Consider the following 20,678-nt stretch of genomic DNA (forward strand, 5'->3'; position numbering starts at 1 on the left):
TATTACTTCACGAGTACTATTCTTTTACAGCATTATCTGATACTCAAGGGAATTTTCTTTTGAATGGGAATTTTGTTGTAAGTATGTCAAAAAAGGAAATCAACATACAAGGAGCTATTTTTGAATACAGTGGTTCAAACAGCTCAGTTGAAAGAATTAATAGTACTGATCGGCTGGAAGAAGAAGTTGTTTTGCAGGTAAATTCTCAGGAGTCATTAATAAGTCCTAGTTTTAATCCTATTCGTAAACTGATGGTTCAGGGCTTTGCATTTGTTATACATAAAAATGATGTCTTTCAAGAATATCTTTCTATGAATTAATTGTATGCTCCGGTGTATTTCTATTGAGGTTTTATGTGTGGGTAATTTATACAACCCTGATGTACGATATTCCTTCAGTATCCCTGTGGAAGAGAAGAGCGACCTATTCACATGGGATGCATATGGACCATGGCAAGATTGTACCAAGATGTGTCAAGGTACACTGGTATTAAGTAAAAGAGACTGAAGTTGGTCTTTGTGTGCTGGTATAACTTGGAGTACTTTTGGGGGTGTATGCCTGTGGAGTCCCCCAACTGTCTGCACACACACACACACACACATACACACACACACATCACCACTCCAATATACAAAGATTTCCTACCCTTTTCTTCTACTTTTCCCCTCTTTCATTGTTTCTGATACTTAACAATCTCATTATTCTCTCCCCTTTCCAACATTCTCAGTTACTGCTTTTTTTTTTCTCATTCTTTCTTGCAGTTGGAAGAAGTTTCTCTTACTTATAATCTGTACACCCCATCCCCCGTCTTATTGGCAGGGGATATATTCCAAGTCCCCCAGTAGTTGTCTGAAGCTGTGGATGCTATCGAACTTCATATGTACTGTGTTTTTTCCTATACATGTGTATTATGATTATAAATTAGGCACAGGAAGAGATTAACAATAACTGATAATAAAATCAAACAATTATAACCATATACAGCTGATTCTTGAACAATACAGGAGTTAAGAGTACCAACCACCCCATGCAGTTAAAGAGTTTCACATATGGGGATGGCTGAGTGGCTCAGTCGGTTAAGTGTCTGTGTTTGGCTCAGGTCATGATCCCGGAGTCCTGGGATTGAGCCCCGTGTCAGGCTCCCTGCTCAGCGGGGAATCTGCTTCTCTCTCGCTCTCACTCTCTCTCTGCACCTCCCCCTGCTCAGGCACTCTCACTTACTCACTCACTCACTCAAATAAATAAATCTTTAAAAAAAAATTGCACAAACTTTAAATTCCCCAAGAACTTAACTACTAATAGCCTACTGTTCACTAGAAGCCTTACCGATAATAAGCAATTAATACATATTTTCTATGTTATATGTATTCAGTGCTGTCATTTTACAGTAAAGCGAGCTCAAGGACAAAAATACTAAAATCAGAAGACAAAATACATCTATGGTACTGTAGTTTATTTATCAGAAAACCATCTGTGAGTGGACCTGCACAGTTCAAACCCATGTTGTTGAAGGGTCACCTGTACTTACTAAAAGGTCTGTGAGTGTGGTCTCTCTCTGTTTGTTGTCCTGTCCTCACCCTTCAAGTGAGGATGTGAGCTGATAAGATGTCCACAGGGTGAGATGAAGTGTGGTGAATTCAGTAGGCTTTGTGACAGTGATAGCCTGTAGGCTCTATTGACCTTCAGATGTACATTAGGGAGTAAATCATTTTCTGGACCTTGGCTGATGCAGGTAACTGAGACCACAGAAGAGGGGGTACTAAGATATACTGTTTCCCAGTGAAATAAGTGTTCTCTCACCCACTCCCCTCCATACACCTTTCCAGTAACATATCTCTTCCTTTCAGTGTTGGGGTATCTGACATCCTTTCATTCTTGTATTTTCCTTCTGTGACCACAAGAAAATATATTTGTCCTGTCAGCCTGAATAATTGAAAGGAGCATAGTGGGAAGTAGAAAAGCAGGGACATTTACAGTAGAGAAAGAAAATGAAGAGACCGGAGTCTTTGGAAGAACTGTGATTATGGATATTTAATTGTGTAAGACTTTTCAGATCAGTAAGTTTGAGGGACTACTTTGTCTTGAATTAAGACCTCAATTTTGCATTCAGGTTTTAAGTTCTACTGGATAAAACCAGCAGGAATAGATTTTCTTGTACAAGATAGTAAGTGCAATGCTCCAGGCCTGCACAGAGAGAACCACAGAAAAGTTGGAGCAGTTTGTGAGAGATTGAATCTGAAGCTACAGAAGTTTGGTGCAATGGAAAGTAGTTCTCAGGGGGACTGGAGAAAAGTTTTGGGAATTAAGGGAGCAGTGGTCCAGAGGAGAGGGGGCTCAGGACCGAATGGAAATGAGCTGAGGTAAGGTGGATAGCCAGAGGCAGTGACCATGCATGATGGGTATATGAGGGACAGACTAACAAACTGACCCCAAGGTCACAAAGAAGTTGTGGTGCCCCATTCAGAAAACAACACAGGCTTGGTCCTGCGATGTTGGGATAGTGGTGCTCAGAATGATTGCATGGCAACAGATGTTTTCATTGGGATGGTGTCTCTGGAGGGAGGCTGCCCTAGGTGGTGCAAGATTGACCCATAAACGCCGGAAGAAGGAGGAACAAAGCTTTGGTAATAGAGGAGAAATTCATTTGGCAGAATGACCCTAGAGATTTGGGGAGCAGGGAGCAGTGTTCCAGCCCTGAGTGGGTACACTGTGGGTCTGTGGCATTGGATGTGGGGAGCTGGGAACAAATCCAAACATCAGGTGAGTGAAGGAACATGTGAAAATGTGGGGAACACACCAAGTAAAGAAGAGCAAGATCCAAGTAGAAGTTTGGATAAGACCTGATGAGATGGTTTGGGAGGCTGAACCAGGAAGAGATGTCTTAAACAATTCTAGGCTGGAGGGGAAAAAAACTATTAGGTCAGTTGCCACATAGTATACTCCCTCTTTGTGTGTAACTTTTTAGTTGCTCTAGAAGGAAATTCCCTCAGAAGCACCTGGGTGGTTCAGTTGGTTAAGTGTCCCAATCTTGATTTCAGCACAGGTCATGATCTCATGGGTTGTGAGATCGAGCTCCTGATCAGGCTCTGCTCTGGGCATGAAGCCAGCTAAAAATTCTATTTCCCTCTACCCTTCCCCATCCTGTGTGCATGCACATGTTCTCTCTCTCTCTAAAAAAAATTAAATAAAAAATACAATTCCCTCAGTTTTATTATTCTGTGTACTGAATGTAATGAGTTCCCAAACTTTGTTGTTACTGTTTTTTAAGATTTTATTTATTTGAGAGAGGGAGAGACCGCAATAACAACAGAGAGCACAAGCAGGGAGAGAGAGGGAGGGACAGGCTCCCTGCACCCTGGGATCATGACCTAAGCCAAAGGCAGATGCTTAACAGACTGAGCCACCTAGGTGCCCCATGAGTTCCTCAACTTTGTGAGAACTATAAATTTTATCATAATATTTTCAAGCACATTATCTATTGGTTTCAGTTTTCCTTTACTTTCTAATCAGTCTACTGTTAATATGACCCTCTTTTCTCTTGCTCTAGTTTGGTTTTGTTGCTTTTAGTCCTTTTACATGACTGTCATCTTGAACTTCCCCTTCATTATTGTTCTGGGGAATCTCTTCTGTATTGGGTTCCCTGTTTTTTAAATCCCATGAATTCCTCTTTTTATTTCCCCAACTGGTGGACTATATCCCTCAGGATATGCCTGAGAAAGAAAAGTAGTTTTTTGAGACCTATCGTATCCGAAAATGGCATTATTCTATTCTCACATTTGATCAGTAGTTTGTAATAAATTCTAAGTTAGATTATTATGCTGTAGAGGGTTGAAAGTCTTGTTTTCTGGTTTCCTGTGTTTCCACGTGACACTTTCCATCGTGGAAATTTTGTAGCTCCTGTCTTTAATTCTAGTGGTGTGAAACTTCAGGACAATTTGCCCTGATATTGGTGTGTCTTTCATATATTTTCCTAGGTCATTAGGACGCCATTCAAATTTGGAAACAGATTCTTTGACTTGAGAAATTTCACTATATGATTTCTTTAGTAATTTCCTCACATTGAACTTTCTCTTACATCTTTCTGAAATTTGTATGTTTTAGGCATTCAGCCTCCTGGACTGATCGCTATTTGCTAATTTCTGACTTTACATTAACATTTTTACTCCAGGCATCTTGCTTTTGTTTCATAGATGTGTAATATCTGTGTCTATGACAGTATTAATCATAGTCTTTAAATTTTCTTCTGATATAATCTGCTTCATTTTAGTTCTGTTTTGTTTTTATTTTGGTCTCGTGTTGTGTTAGTGAAGTTCCTGAAATGTCTGCTGATCCTTGGCTGTTTGTTTATATTTAAGCCTAAAATGCTGATTGAAAGTTCTGTGTTGGTCAGACAAGTCAGGTAGGACCCCATTAAAGAGTAATTGGGGGTGCCTGGGTGGTTCAGTGGGTTAAAGCCTCTGCCTTCAGCTCAGGTCATGATCCCAGGGTCCTGGGATTGAGCCCCACATCGGGGTCTCTGCTCCGCGGGGAGCCTGCTTTCTCTTCTCTCCCTGCCTGCCTCTCTGCCTACTTGTGATCTCTGTCTATCAAATAAATAAATAAAATCTTAAAAAAAAAAAAAAAAAAAGAGTAATTGGATCATTCAGTAGCCCTTTCATGTATCATTGGAGGAGAAGCCCCGCATGTCATTGTCAGTTGATCTTTTGGGGTTTAAAGAGCCTCTCAAGAGAGGAATCTTCTCATCTTCTAATGGTCATCAGGGAGACTTGGGAACCATAAAAACCAGGAGCCAGAGGGAAGTGGAAAGAGAGTCCAGTAGGCCTGGTTCTCATCATTCAGTATGGAGAATTTTTCTTAATTCTCCTATTTTTTGAACCATGCTTCCCCAACTTCCCTGAGCTGTGTCTGTGCCCTCAAGTTTAGTTTCTCTAGAGTTTTGCTGCCCAATATAGTAGCTGCTAGCAAATATAGCTAGCCCATTGAAATGTGGTATAAATGTGAAATGTACAATGGATTTTGAGAACTTGGTATGAAAAAAAAAATTTTATATTGATAGGTTAAAATGATACTTGAGGTTAAATGAAATACTTCACCTATGTTTATTAACATGACTACTAGAAAATGTGAAATTATGTACATGGCTCACATTCTATTGGATAGTGCTGTTCTCAACTAGAAAGGTAAAAGTCTAATTATTCTTAAACACCTTTCAATCCATTATCCATTTTTTCAGGCCTACCTTTTGCACAGTCATCTCTTCATTGAACCTGGTGTTTTCAACCCTGGGATTTTCTTGGGTTCTTTGGCATGAATGGTTTATTATTCACTTGTTTCCTCCGCAGGCTTATGTTTCAGCTTCCTTGGCTCTGTTAGCTATTTCTATCCACTTTTCATATTCAAAATTTCCTTTTCTTGCTACTGCATTTCCTTTTTATTCTTTTTGTTCTTTTAGGTTTATTCCTTTTCAAAATCCCTTATGTTTTTTTCAGATGATATTTAGAAGGAGCAAAGGTAAACATGCACGTTCTTGTTTAGCTAACTGAAAGTATACAGTTGAACTTTGATGAAACAGAAACTTGATCATGTCACTGACTGCTTAAACTTTTTTCCTGTCTCCTCATTGCAGAAAGTAGAAAGTTCTGTCTGCTCTGGCCCATTATAATCACTTCTTAGTTTTACTTTCCCTGTGGTTATGCTGCATACAGCCAACCAGGAAATCTCAATGGCTTTGAAAGACAAAGGTTTATTTCCTGGTCCTACTATGTTTTAGCTGCTAATTGGCTATGACTGTTCTCAGCTTGGTATCTGCATCCATGTCATTTAAAAAAAATTTAAGAGTATTTTTTAGAGTAGTTTTGGGTTTATAGAAAAACTGAGCAGAAGGTAGAGAAAATTCACAGATTCTCTCCTTCACCCTCCCCTCCTGTTTCCCTTTTAACATCTTGAATGAGTGAGGCACATTTGTTGCATTTGTTGCATTATTAACTACAGTCCATAGTTTACCTTAGGATTCACCATTCGTGTTACACATCCTGTGGATTTTGACAAATATGTAATTGCGCGTATCCACTATTACAGTATCAAGCAGAATACTTTCATTGCCCTAAAAAATCCCTTCCCCGCCCTGCCCCTCAAACCTGACCACCAATTATCTTTTTACTCTGGGTCTTTTCCATTCATGATTCCAGGCTAAAAGATCAACCTCTTCTGGGAAAGGCTGTTTTAGAGATGAGGGAAAGGGAAGGTGAGGGGGACAGAAGTTTATAGTGGCTTTTAGGGCTTCTGCTTAGATGTGGAAAGAGGCACACCCTTTTGCAGTTGGTTGGCATAAGCCAAAGTCAAAGAACAGGGAAGTATATTCCCTTCAGGGGAAGTTATAGTAACATTGTAGCAAGTGGGGAGATGCACTCCTATCATGGGGAAAAGGGAAGCAAGTAACAAGGAACAAATAATGTACTACATAGCATCAGTGCCAACCCTGACCACTCAGTTCTCCACTGACTACTCCAGGCAGCTCTCATGAATTTCTTTCTATTCGCTATCCGGCCTGCCCTCCCTAAGTCTCTTTACTAAGCAGACTCCTCAGTCTTTCAGGATGCCTCTTGCTTATTCCAGACAGTCATTCCTGACTAAATGAATATGCTAGTGGTATCCCGTATCCTGTGTTGGAATGTTTTTACTTTCTTAGCTGAATCCTTAGGCTATTAGCAGAATTAAATAATTCTAGAACATCTACTTAAAGAACCTTCTTTTAATTTTCATTTGACTTTGGCCAAGGTCTTCACAGAAGAAAAATTACCTGCATTCGGAAGAGTGATCACATGATAGTGTCTGATCAAAGATGTGACCACCTACCACTTCCATTGTTTGTGACTGAAAAGTGCAATACAGACTGTGAACTAAGGTAAAAGAAAAACGTTATCATGTAACCAGTGTAAGTATAATGTAACCAGGTCAAAATCAGTAAGTGAGATAAGATAAAAAGCATCTAGTCCTACTCAGATTGGACATGTAATTAATGTCTGTCCTGTGTCCCTGCCAGCATAAAATTTCAGGCTCACTAATTTATTGTGAAACTTGGCAACTGACTTAAATTTTTTTTTATAGTATTTAATGAATACCAGTATATAGGCCTCAAAATTTTGTGTAAGAAAGGAAACAAATCTGTAAAATATATGGGCAAACTCTAATCTTAAAATCCATGGTTTAAAGATCTTGAAACAGTAAATTTTGTAGAATAATTGTGTAATTCCCTTTGAACTTGTGAACCAATAAATTTTTGAAGTTTGAGGATTAAAGAATCAGTAGATTGGCTTCTCAATCTTATCCATATTTTGTCCATTACATTAAGAAACATCCTAGATTCTGGTGCAGGGAACTATCGCTTTTAAATTTCCTGTCTTTTGGTGGGGGTCGTGTCGGGGGCGGGAATTGGTCGTAGAGCAAAGCTAAGAACAACCTTCTCTAGCGAGTGATCATTAACATTCAGGGATGGCCAGAACCTCTCATTCAGCAGGGAAGATCATTTTTATATTTTTATGTTGTTGTTTGAAGGCATAGTGGAAGAGCTGCTTGAATAAGTCACATCCACTTATTGCTGTGGAGTGAAGCACAGTAAAATCCTCCAGATGCTGTTGGGAATTGAAATCGAAACGAACTTTGAATTCTATGCTCTGTTATACTGTTGCACTTGTGTTGTCTAATAGATTGCTACACTACAATTGGGATAATTTGGCTAAAACTAGCAGATTTTTACTTGCAGAAAAAAAAAAAGTTTTCTCTGAAAAGATGTCTAAAAATAGATTACAAGAAAAAAATGTGATATGCTTTACAAAAACCTAATTTGCCAACTTTTAAAACTTGGTCTTACTGATACAGTCAGATTCCCAGATATTTCCTGATCATGAAATACTTTAGTGTGGTTGTATAGAGAGAGACACTACCTGATTGTGATTCAGATATATTCAGTCTTAAATCTGCCTCTGAGTACTTAGGTAATCTTGATCTAAACCAGTTGTTTTTAAAGGCTTTTGGGAAAGCTTCGGGTTCCTTGGATACCTCCAAAAACACCACCAGATGCCAGAGTGAAGACGTGAGGTATAGTGCTGCCTTCCCATCTCTGGCTTTAACCAGACCACCTCCATTTTTATATATTCGGAGAACAAGTTGAATTTTATTTTGGGGGGAAAACGATTTCTAACAGAAGTCAAGCATTATATCATGTGGACACACAACTCTGGGCATCATTTTCTCATCTATAAAAATGAAAGTTTGGGCTTATGTCAGAATTTTTTATCGGATGATACATCAAGTATTTTCAAGTGGCTTGTCAATGAATTCTAACAGAATTTTCAAAATTAAATCATATACATGAATTTCTCTGAATCCTTTTTTTTTTTTTTTTTTTTTTAAATCGCATGAGTTGGTATCCCTAAGTGTAATAGCATCTTTTTTTTTCTAGGTGGCACATCATTGGCAAAAGTGAATGTTCATCCCATTGTGGTCAAGGATATAGGTCCTTGGATGTCCACTGCATGCAGTATTCCATTCATAAAGGACAGACTGTTCCAGTAGATGATCGCTATTGTGGTGACCAACTTAAACCTGCCACACGAGAGTCCTGCCATGGTGACTGTGTCTTAACAAGGTGGCATTATTCAGAATGGTCCCAGGTACAGATAACCAGTATTGCTTAAGAAAAGTTGCCCCCCCCTTTTTGTTAAATAATTGTTACTCTATATTCTTGTTAAAATCTTATTTTTTTTTTTTAATTTGTCACCACTGGTTTTTGTTTTCATCATTTCAGTGTTCCAGGAGTTGTGGAGGAGGGGAACGGTCTCGAGAATCTTACTGTATAAATAATTTTGGCCACCGTCTTGCTAACAGAGAATGCCAAGAGCTTCCGCGGGTCACAACTGAGAGTTGCAATGAATTTTCCTGTCCCAGTTGGGCTACTAGTGAGTGGAGTGAGGTAACATTGAACAGATGAGGCTAAGAACTGTTACAGTATTTCATAGGAAAGCTTTGCAACTTAAGGCTTTAAAGAAGTCTAAAGTAATTTGTTCTTGCTTTATAAAATAACTGTATTATCAAGGCAATAACAAATTAACGGTTTGTTCTTCAATTGTTTATGCTGTCTGGCTAACAATAACATTGGTGTTTAATCACTAACCATTTTCATAAAGTCCCCGTGTCCACAGTAGCCTGTGATACATACTTAAGGTTAGTTTTGTACCTTTGTTTATAGGACAAATGGATGCTACACTGGGATTTGGGCAGCAAATTGGGGGTGGCTGATTTTACCTGGTGAATATCTCTGAAGGACTGAAGGGAAAATGATGTTAGGAATGGTCTTCCATTTCATGTTTATTTTAATGTGTGACTTGATCACTGTGTCTTTTTTTTAGGCATTTATATTGACTAATATTGAAAATAATGATCAGCTGTGTTCTTTCAGTGTCTTGTTACATGTGGAAAAGGAACAAAACAGCGGCAAGTGTGGTGTCAGCTGAATGAAGACCACTTGAGTCATGGTCTCTGTAATCCCAGTACCAAACCTGAGTCTCTGAGACCGTGTGAGCTTCATGCATGTGCTTCCTGGCAAGTAGGACCATGGGGTTCTGTGAGTATATGAAAATGGTTTTCCTGATTTAATTCATCTCTATCGAACAGCACCAGAATTGCAGTGTGTTCACTCTCTTAATGGAGCCAGCTAAATTTGGGTTGGTTTTTTGGGGGGGGGGGGAAATTCTTGAAAAGTAAACTCTGATCTGTGAAATTTTACCAGTGCAGCTAATTTTGCTGTGGTAAATAGTTCAACTTTGCTTTTGAACTCACGTGTTAACCAAAATGCTGCGTATTTATTCTTCAGCTTTGTTTAAGCTATAAATGTTTTCATGATCTTTGTCTAAATAAGCTTTATTGCATTTAGAGTAGGCATTGTTTAGAAGTTTCACCAACCAGGCAGCTAGGAATTTGTAGGATGAACAGTGGTCAAGCTGTAGGAAGATGGGCAGCATGTTAACCCATGGATGTTGCTCCTGTGGATGGGAAACCTTGTCCCATCTTCCATTTAACTTTATGCTCTTCCTTCTTCCTCTCTTTGAAATGTACTTAGCATGTTAAAAGACCTACATACACCAGGTAGATTTTGAAAAGTATTTAGTCCCTCTAAATGAGGTTAGCTCCCCAAATATGAAGACTCTAGTCACATTTTTACATAACTTCTTAAAGTTACGACAACTCTCATCCATTTTAACTTCGGTATTATCTATCTACATTGGAACAAATGTATATCGATTCCATTTGCTAATTTTGTATGGAATCCAATGTAAAGAACTAATAAAAAGGTCTGAAAGTGTATTAACTGTATTAAGAAAATTAGGCTGATACAAACATTTTTGAATAACGGTGTTCGATACATGCCTATACCCTTGCAGTGCACGGCCACGTGTGGACGTGGGTATCAGATGCGTGCTGTTAAATGTGTCAGCGAGCTCCTCAGTGCCGTGTTAGACGACAGAGTGTGCCGTGGGGCCAGCCGCCCGAGTGACAGGCAGGTAAGGAACACTTCTTCATGGATTAGGAACAAAAAGATTTGTTACGGGAGGATCAGTGTGTTGAACTTATTTCATACATATTTCTCCATGTTTGTGCACGTGTGTGTTGGAGAATTTACCTCTTTTAAAATGTTGCCAGCTTCACAGCTCTATTAATTTGTTTAGTCCTGCCACTGAATCACTCATTGAACTTTGTGGTTTTCATTCTTTGCACTACAGAAGGATCGTATCTATTGTGATTATGGTGTGATGAACTTTCTGAGGGTAGTGTTCTAGGGCACCCTCAGGATTTTTCAGCTTAGTGGTATTTTTGAAGGACTATGGCTCTGTTTCTTTTCAACCATCAGATAGAATGATCCAGACCTTAGGATTCAGATCTGTATTCTCCACTTGTAGCCCTTGACAGTACCTTATACTTCTGAAAAATTAAAATGCTTACATGACTAATTTGTAATTATGCAGTTCTTCTTGAATTAGACATGTGGAAGAAATGAAGTATAGAATTTAATATAAATCAGCATGATGAATTCATTGATGTTTTGAGATGCATTTTTCTTTTGAACAGGACTGTATGGTCATACCCTGCCCTGTTATCCCTAAAATTGGGGCTACCTCATTGCCAGCTGTTCCCATAGGAAAGATTGCCCAGTGGCGACATGGTTCCTGGACCCCAGTAAGTGAATTCTTTTAAAGAAGTACAGTGTTTGGGGGTGCCTGGGTGGCTCAGTTGGTTAGGTGTCTGACTTCAGCTCAGGTCATGATCTCGGGGTCCTGGGATTGAGCCCCACATCGGGCTCTCAACTCAACGCGGAGTGTGCTTGGCCCTTGTCATCTCCCTCTGCCCATACCCACCCTAGTGCCCTCTCTCCCCCAAAAAGATAAATAAAATCTTTAAAAAAAAAAAAAAAGTACAGTGTTTGTATTATGGAGGTTTTTACATATCAACAAAATGATTGCTTCATGTTAGCTAAATTAATGTTATGCATTTATTCCCAGGTAGCTTAATGGAGAATTGGTATAAGGTTCAGAAATAGGTAATTTAATGGCTAAATGCTGTTCTATCCTGCTCTTACCCAGAGCTTTTTTCTCTGGGCAAGAAATTGATGTTTCCTAGGTCTGTTTTCTCATCTGCAAAATGGGGTAATAATATTTCTCTCACAAGTGGTTATATAGAGTAGATGTGAAGTTGAGCTTTTATCACCTTTTAATTTGGAGTATATGCTTTGCTTTGATCTTATATAGAAGCTGTATTAGTAAGCTTCAGATATTCTCTGAATATTTTAATTATGGGATCATATTGACCCTATTAGATGTTTAAAGTTATTTAAAATAAGATTGTCTCACAAAGTGTTTCCTGAATCTTTTTAGCAAGTAATAATCAGAATTCCATGAACTTGAGTAGTATCTTATTCTCATTGCAAATATATGATCTGAACCGAGTGGGGCATTCGTTGCCCTATCTTTATTTGACTCAGAAGTGAAACCAAGTGATAGGATTTATTTATTTATTTATTTATTTATTTATTTATTTATTTTAAGAAACTTCATGTTTTAGAAGAGAGAGGTACCATATAAGACTTTGGTAAACTTTTTTTTTTTTTTTTTTAAGTGCTCTGTGTCTTGTGGACAAGGCAACCAAGCGCGCTACGTAAGCTGTCGCGATGCTTATGATGCAATAGCAGATGAATCGCATTGTGCCCATTTACCCCGACCTGCTGAAGTATCTGTTTGTTTTAACCCTTGTGGGGAGTGGCAAACTGGGAACTGGTCACCTGTAAGTATTTTTATGAGAAAAAAAAAAAATGAAGAAGTTGAAATGTCATTGATATTTAGTATCATAATGTAACTTATTACATTATAAATGTTGGCTAAATTTGTGATCAGTGTTCAGCTTCCTGTGGCCATGGGAAAACAACGCGACAAGTTTTATGCATCAGCTACCATCAGCCAATTAATGAGAATTACTGTGACCCTGCAGTTCGCCCTTTGATAGAACAAGAATGTAACCTGGCAGCCTGCCCACCCATGTACAGTCACTTCCCAAGCTCCTCAGAGCAGCCGAGCCATTTTCCAGGCAGAAATTTTCCATTAACTCACAAACCAGAAGATCATCAAAATCAGGGGGTCCATCCGTCAATCAGAGGAAACCAGTGGAGAACAGGACCATGGGGATCAGTAAGTTGTCTTTATTGAGTTATATTAATTCTGTGATTTTGTTCGATTATAGCCTTTTAACAGACACCAAATACTTTTAATGCTAAATTTATCTGAAGATCAATAGTTACAGTCTTAAAAGGATTAAGTGATTTTTGATGCAGATGACAAGTCCCCAGAGTTCTTACTGAAGTATACACTAATGTGATATTATGATTACAGAGGAATGCACTTAAAAACAATCTGATTAGAGCCCATTATAATCAAAACAGAAGAATTTTTTAAGAGGTTAAGACTGCAAATGTTTATAAAAAAACAAACCTAGAAATTACTATAATAGTGCAGTAAGTGGGTGTAAAACCATGAAACTACCAAAGGTACAAATTGTAGCTCTTACTTTATATAAAAGTTGAGACAAGGAAAAACAGTATCAAAGTTAAAGACTTCATTTTTTTTTTCATTCTTTTCTGCTTAACCCTTACTATTCCACCATTCATCAGCAAATTCTAATACACTAACGTTTTGGGCAGATTTTTCTCAATTCAGATTATTCCAGTGAGGGGAGTGTTAAAAGGGGGAGTTTGAATCTGAGTCCAGACCCTGATGTTCTTCTCTATGTAATTTCATGACGTGGCACCCAGAGTTTGTTTTTTATCCTTGGCAGTGCTCTAGCAGCTGTGGTGGAGGTGTTCAGCACCGGGTTGTGGTCTGCCAGGATGAAAATGGACAGAGTGCCCATTACTGTGATATGGCTTCCAGGCCCCCAGAGACCCGGCACTGCGACTCTGGTCCTTGTCCACGGTGGAACTACGGAAGCTGGGGAGAAGTAAGTCATCACGCTTTCTAAACTTGGGGCGATGGTGAATTTCTGAAGACAAAGTTAAGTACTTCACACTGTTCCTGTAGGATAACCTTACTTCACGATACTACACAGAAAGGTTTTATTTTCAGGAAAATCTTGTTCTTTTAATAGACTGTCATGGTATAAAATCACTCCTACATGATAGGAAATACTCCAGATTTTTTAACAGAATCTAATATGCTAGCCAGTATGTCTATGGACTGCTAATGCCTCTCTAAAATTAGTATATTCTTTCCTTAGAAGATTTGGTGGATATAAAGATGGAAAATTAGATTACTATATAACCATCCTCATATCCTATTACAGAGCCACTCATGTGGTAAATTTTCTAAGCAGAGAGTTCTCAATTGGCATTCTTCTAGACTCTGGGGATTTGAAGATAATTTTTAAAGTAGTTCTCATGAATATTAATTCCACCTGTATTATGCGTGAGAAAGAATAAGAGATTTATATTGGCTTTACAGGGACAAAATAAACCAACTACTTTAGTCAAATATTTTTGTTTAATGATTTTTAGTATATATGTTCTCACAGAGCATTTGTGTAAAGCATTGTGTAAAGATACACTTCTGACCAGGTACTAATAAATACCAAGTACATTTAAAAAGTGTTCTTTGACAATTTCTAAAATGAAAATGACATTTTTACTCCTGAGTTTAGGCATGCTCATTGTAAAAATTGAAATGATAGGAAAAATTATGATAAGATAAGAACTTTCAACCTTTGATACATTTCCTTCCAGACTTTGGTCTTGTATGGATTCCACAAATAGATTCATATTATACGGGCTGCTTTGCCACCTGCTGCTTTCATGTAATACACACTGAACATCTTTCCCTGTTTATAAATTTAGGGTTAACTTACTAACTTTCATGGTTACCCAGTAATCTATTGATAGGCTATCATAAATTATGTAGTTAATACTTATTACTTAAGCAAATCAGTTTTATTTGACTTGTCTATTTTGCAGATCCTTGATATCTTACTGAAACATACTAATCCTCAAAAATTTGTCTAGGTTTTTTGTTTTTGTTTTTGTTTTTGTTTTATAATAGAACTAAAGCTTTTTTTTACCAGGAAGAAAATTCTAGCATTAATACATTACGTATTAAACATTGAATAAAGCAATATAATACTGTCTTTAAAACGACATAGTTTTGAATTTTCTTATTTTTAGTGCACACAAACATGTGGAGGAGGAATAAAATCAAGATTTGTAATATGTCAATTTCCCAATGGCCAAATGTCGCAAGAGCAAAACTGTGAAATCTTAAACAAGCCACCTAGTGTGGTACAGTGTCATGTGCATGCTTGCCCTGATGAGGTGACATGGCATCGGGGACCATGGAAATCGGTACGATAGTATTATTATTTTTTGTCTAATTTGTTTTGTTTTACTGTGCCTCCTTTAACTGCTTGTTTATAAACTGTGGTACACGCTGTCTTCTGATGTTTTAAGCAGATTACTGGCCACCATGTCTTGTGGTATTAAAGTGGATAGTTTGGAAAAAGAATGCATTCAATTTCAAGTACTGTGATATAAATAATAGTTTTATATGTATTTATTTTTTATAAGGAATATTGAACCATAGCACTATTCTAATGGAAATATTTTCCTCCAGTACATCTTTGGCTTGTCCTCTAATTGTAAATGTTTGACTGTATGCATATGTATATAATGTTAACATTGTGCTTGTTACAATGGCAAATTAAGGCTGTGTCTTGTTTAAGTGTATAACTATATGTGGTTTTTGTCTGTTAACGTCTAGTAACTGATCCTAAAGCAAATAACATTCTTTAAAACTTTTTTTTAACCATTGTTAAATTTAGTATTTTGTTTGGAAATGTGAAAATATTAAAAGATAGAGAAATTTAAAGTGAATTGTTTACAGTTTGTTACATACATCATGGAAAATATTTATATAGTAATTTATATGAATATTTCTTCACTGTGTGGAGTTACTTTGTTTTGGGGATGTTTTAATTTATTGTTTGGAGCCATAGACAAAATTCATAAGTATTGTTCATGACTGATTTATTTAGTATATTTCAAATATCCAGGCTTTGAAGAATAATTAATATATAAATATGTTGAAATTAGCATTTTGGTCACTTTTGATATTTTAAATCCTAAACAACTAAGTACACTTTATCCAGGTGAAAACAGTTGTCTAGTTATAATTTATAAGGTTAAACAGTTCTTTATTTGGAAAATAATTATAAGTCTGGCTTTATAACCAACCCTGATGCCTGCATTTGGTTTGCTTTTCCCAAGTCAAAGCTTTATATTGTGATGTAAACCTAAGTTTCAAACTCATACAATTTGGTGAGTAAGTCAAGTTCTAGTTCAGGCTGAAATTATCTCTATAGTCAGTGACTAATATTAAAACAAAAAGAAATTATAACTTTATAGGAGGATCTTAAATTGTTGCATGGCTTTGTTTGAACTAACAAAAACATACTTTGCCATAGAAAGCATTCACATATTTACTTAATAAAATATTGATCATGTATATCCTAGGCAGTGTGATACAGAAATTTAAAAAAAAAGAATTATTTCTTACTCCCATGGAGTTTACAGTCTCATTGGAGAGATTTGAGTAGGAACTCAACTATAAAAAGATACCCTTTTTTGTTAGCCATCTTACACTGAAAATTCACTTTCTCTTTACTAGCTCTGTTATGTTGTCTTGAATTTTTCTGGCTCTAGTTTGCAAGCCTAGCTCTTAATAAGGCTATGGATTGCTTTCTTGGAGTTTTGTCCCAATTAGGAAAAAAACCTCCTGACCAGTTAATTAGAGGATTAAATTGTAATGACATTTGTTTCTGAGCACGGCCAAGTTTTATTTTCCTACTCATTCGTCAATTCATTAATTCACAAAGCATTAAGCATTTGTGCTAGGTACTGAAATACCTTAAAATATTTCAATCATATTTTCTATTTCAAGGGTGAGCAGACTATGGCCCGTGAACCAAATCTGGCCGATTGTCTATTTTTGTAAATAAGTTTCATTGGAACACAGTGATCACATTTTTTTAAGTATTTTCTATGGCTGCTTTTGGTACAACAATTATTGCAATAGAGACTAACCCTTAAAGCCTGAAATATTTACTATTTGACCCTTTCGGGAAAAGTTTGCTGACCCCTGTTCTATTTAATAAACATCATGATGCTTTTTAAATCTAGGATAAGATGTACTTAAAGTTATAGACTCTTAGCATTACAAATATTCATTTGGGGTCAATTTTCGGTGTTTTTAATTAATATTTTAAAACACCTTACAACCTTCTCCAAATATTCACTAGGGTGTTTAGATAATATTTTTTTTTTCCAGTTTTGAGATATACTTGGCATGTAACAATGTATAAGTTTAAGGTGTACAGTGTCACACAATGTTTATATATGGTGTTGGAACGTATCTAGTACTATATTCTGATATATTTGTGTCATGCTCTTTGTATGTAAATGATATTGTAAGTGAAAAAAACCTGAATGTTAAGTAAAGTTCTGTGCATAGATAACTTTTTCAACCTCACAAAAACCAATAACCAAGAAAATGACCACAGTTACAAAATAGTACATAGCAGTACATAATTCTTCATTGTTTACCCATGCCTGTTCCAAAAGGAGTTCATTGAATAATTCAGTCTTTGCACTAGTGAGGAACTATAATGTCTTTTTTTTTTTTCGTAAATTGAAGGTGAAATTTTAAAAATCACAATGTTTATATCAGAGTTTTTGCAAACTTATTTATTCACTTTTTATAGGTATAAAGTACATATATATTAAGGTGCCTGGATTTCTATTACTATATGAAGAATTTTATTCCTTAAATTAGCCTTTTATATTAAAAGGGTTTAAGGGATCTGAAGTTTTTTTTGTTTTTGTTAAAACTAGATATAACTTTTTACCTCTTTGTGTTGCTATATATTAGCCAAACTTCAGAATACCTCTTATTAACATATCAGATTAATATTCTTTCAAGGGTAACTTTAATTTCAGCAGATCCTACTTACTAGGTTAGAAAATTACAAATGTGTGTATATATGTATACATACACATATATGAACAACATGACATCTCAAACATTTCATTTTAAAGCAGAATTATAAAGTGTTAAATCATTAAAATGTAACTTGGAAGAAAGTTGTAAATATACATTTAAATTTTCTCCATCTTATGGAAAATCTTGTAATAATTTATAAACATGATTAAAGAAATAAAACTTAACCTATGTCTGTTAATTTAATTACTGTATTTTTGTGATTAGTCAATGTGAAATGACTGTATTTTAACCCTTGTTTATTAATGACATGTGTTGTGGCTTTGTGCTTTGCATAATTCATATGTATGTTGTATTTTTACTACTTGGATCAATACCTAAAATGTTTTTAGTCCCTGGAAAGATCCTGTATTGTAATGAATCCCTCTTTTCTCTTGGTGCTATTTTTCTTAAATTAACTATTAATTTCTTATTAAACATTTAATTGCTGAATAGTGTATGTTTTCATAATTTGAGTATTTAAGCTATTATATTTTAAATCCATTAGGAACATTGGTGATTAAAAACATAAGATCTATTGTTTAGCTATCAATTTTAAATACTAGAAAAATTTGTATTTTATAAACAATAAAAATCTATGACGTAAACTTATTTATTGGTAAGGTAAAACCTCATGACCAAGACAGTCTTTAAAAGGTGAGTAAAAGTTTTATTTTTCTCTTGTCTCATATATACTATGGAACATTACGTATGTAATCAAACTGTTCTAGCAAATACTCTTTAAGTAAATTTATAATAATTTCTCTATTTTCCCATTTAGTCTCATTTAGCTGATTCGTTTTCCTAAATACTTTTGTCTACCTAGAATGCAATCATTCGTGTTCTGGGGTTAATGATGATCCCAGAGAACTCAAGAGCATATTTTTTCTATTAAGGATTATTTTTTTTTCCTCCAAAAATGAGAAGATTCATTTTAAAAAATGAAAACTTGATACTTGAATCTTCTAGATTCTAGTGCTTTCCCCCAAAGTGTTTCTTTTTAAAATGTATTTATGTAGGCACTATACTAAATCTCTCATATGATACAATGGACTGCAGCAAACAGAAGCTCTTTTAGCAATGAGCATGTGGTAGCAACATATACCCAGTAAATCCATAGTTTGTCACCTTCACAGTTTTGTGTAACAAAAGAACACTGAAGGGCTGAACTCTGGGGTTGGGAGCCTCCTTCCACTGTAGCTCTGAGGATGAAATGCACTCAGGAAGAAACTTGATCCTGCCTCTGTTGCTCCTAAGACCAGGAGCAGCCCAGGGGAAAGGTGATGTGTGGGGAAATGTTTTCAAGAAACTGTCAGTTCTTTGTGGAGTGTAGAACTCAGTGAAACTACTTATAGTCATAAATTTTCTTAAGTTTGGAAAAGTTACACATAGCCATAGTAAAAAGCTGGAAACCTATTCCTAGTTTATCATAGTTTCACATACCTCATTAGTAAGTATTAAACTCATGTTTCCATTGATTTGTTACTCTTTCTACAGTATAGTCATTGACTCTCCCAAAGGTGAGCCTTTCCTACATGTTAGGCATTGTGCCCTGGGACCTTAATAGGTTGTAATTATCCAAGAATTAGTAATGAGGATGGTACTTGACAACACAATAATTCTGCTGGTAGATTTTTCTAGAAGGGCCAAACTAGTAGAATCTATTCCATTATAACCTAGCAATAGATGAGTGGTGTTCTAAGTCCCTGTGCTAGAATAGTTTTGTGCATTATTGCAGCATCTTCCTCCTTTGTGTAGGTGGATTTCATGTCTCACCGAAAAGAATGTGGACCAAGATATATGATGGAATGAAAATAATTTTGGAGCTACAAATGGGCCTTGCAGGTTTGAAATGTAAAACCTAGGAAAAATTAAATAGATAATATACAGATGATATCCTAAAAGAGACTTGTGAGTGTGTTATATTGAATGAAGTTAGAATGTTAAATCTAAAAAACTCAACATGAAATGGTGCTATGCCATGTTTTTCTTTATACATCTATATTAAAATGGACATGTTTCTATGGTAATTCTCTTTTCCCAGATGTAATGCTTGAGAATGTTTAAGAATTTCAGGAAATAGATTTTTAGATGTTTTATAACCACATATTCTCAAGTGTTCTACAGTATCTCTGTACTTGATGATGATCCTATTTATGTAGGATATAGGCATTATTATTAGCTCACCTAGATACCCTAGTTTTTCTGTTACCTTTTAGTAGTCTGAGAAGACCATTTTAGTTCCTATATAACCATAGGAACAACAAAGACTTTGGCATTACTCTTGTTAAAGAGTCTCTCTGACAGTTTCTAGATAGTTGATTTCTAATCCCTTGATCATAGATAACATTTCTCAATAACATATTTTGAGCATATCCCCTTTTTTATATTTAGACATTACAAGCTAATATATGATTTATGAAACATACAAATGTGAATTAGAATAAGAAATATTTTTAATGAATAATTTCTTACTGAACTGTGATAGTAATCTCATTTTTAAAAAGCGGTAGGATGATGGGGACCAAGGAGGGCACTTGCTGTGATGAGCACTGGGTGAGGTGTGGAAGTGTTGAATCACTATAGTGTACACCTGAAACTAATAGTACACTTTAAATTAGACTAGAATTAATTTTTTTTAAAAGTTGGGATGGTGTTTCATTCGTTTGAAAATCTTGGTTCAACACTGTCCTAGCTTACAAATCTGGTTTATCCCAATTTGTCATTTCAGTAGCTTCCATAGCTAAAAAAATTACCACATGAAAATACATACCTCCATATAAGAAAAGTTTATCATGGGATGTTCCTATTGTAGGTTAGTAACTGATTTTTAAATCCAGTTACCAATTATGCAAAAAAAAAATATTGAAACTTGTGTGACAAATTTCCATTTTCCTGTGATGTTCATTTCCTAAAAATTACTAGAATGAATTCTGTGTTTTCCTTTATTGCTGTATAGTTGTCACATAATATTACATTAGTTTACAGTATACAACATAGTGATTCTAAAGCTCTCTACACTATGCTATGCTCTCCAGGAGTATAGCTACCATCTGTCAC

The 20,678-nt window shown here is 36.0% G+C and overlaps 1 protein-coding gene across 1 annotated transcript in view; it reads left to right on the forward strand.

The window, feature by feature from the left end:
- ADAMTS20 (ADAM metallopeptidase with thrombospondin type 1 motif 20) overlaps positions 1-20,678 on the forward strand; it is a 190,081-nt gene that overhangs the window by 94,443 nt on the left and 74,960 nt on the right. Inside the window, exons 17-28 of the mRNA XM_032876992.1 lie at positions 31-197; positions 349-478; positions 6,778-6,904; positions 8,462-8,672; positions 8,807-8,971; positions 9,458-9,622; positions 10,440-10,559; positions 11,125-11,232; positions 12,169-12,333; positions 12,444-12,734; positions 13,378-13,539; positions 14,753-14,929. Coding sequence (XP_032732883.1) covers positions 31-197; positions 349-478; positions 6,778-6,904; positions 8,462-8,672; positions 8,807-8,971; positions 9,458-9,622; positions 10,440-10,559; positions 11,125-11,232; positions 12,169-12,333; positions 12,444-12,734; positions 13,378-13,539; positions 14,753-14,929 — 1,988 coding nt within the window. The remainder of the gene's footprint in view (positions 1-30; positions 198-348; positions 479-6,777; positions 6,905-8,461; positions 8,673-8,806; positions 8,972-9,457; positions 9,623-10,439; positions 10,560-11,124; positions 11,233-12,168; positions 12,334-12,443; positions 12,735-13,377; positions 13,540-14,752; positions 14,930-20,678) is intronic.

Source organism: Lontra canadensis, unplaced genomic scaffold (genome assembly GCF_010015895.1).
Source record: "Lontra canadensis isolate GAN:19392208 unplaced genomic scaffold, GSC_riverotter_1.0 scaffold59, whole genome shotgun sequence".
In the NCBI taxonomy this organism is placed as follows: Eukaryota; Metazoa; Chordata; class Mammalia; order Carnivora; family Mustelidae; genus Lontra; species Lontra canadensis.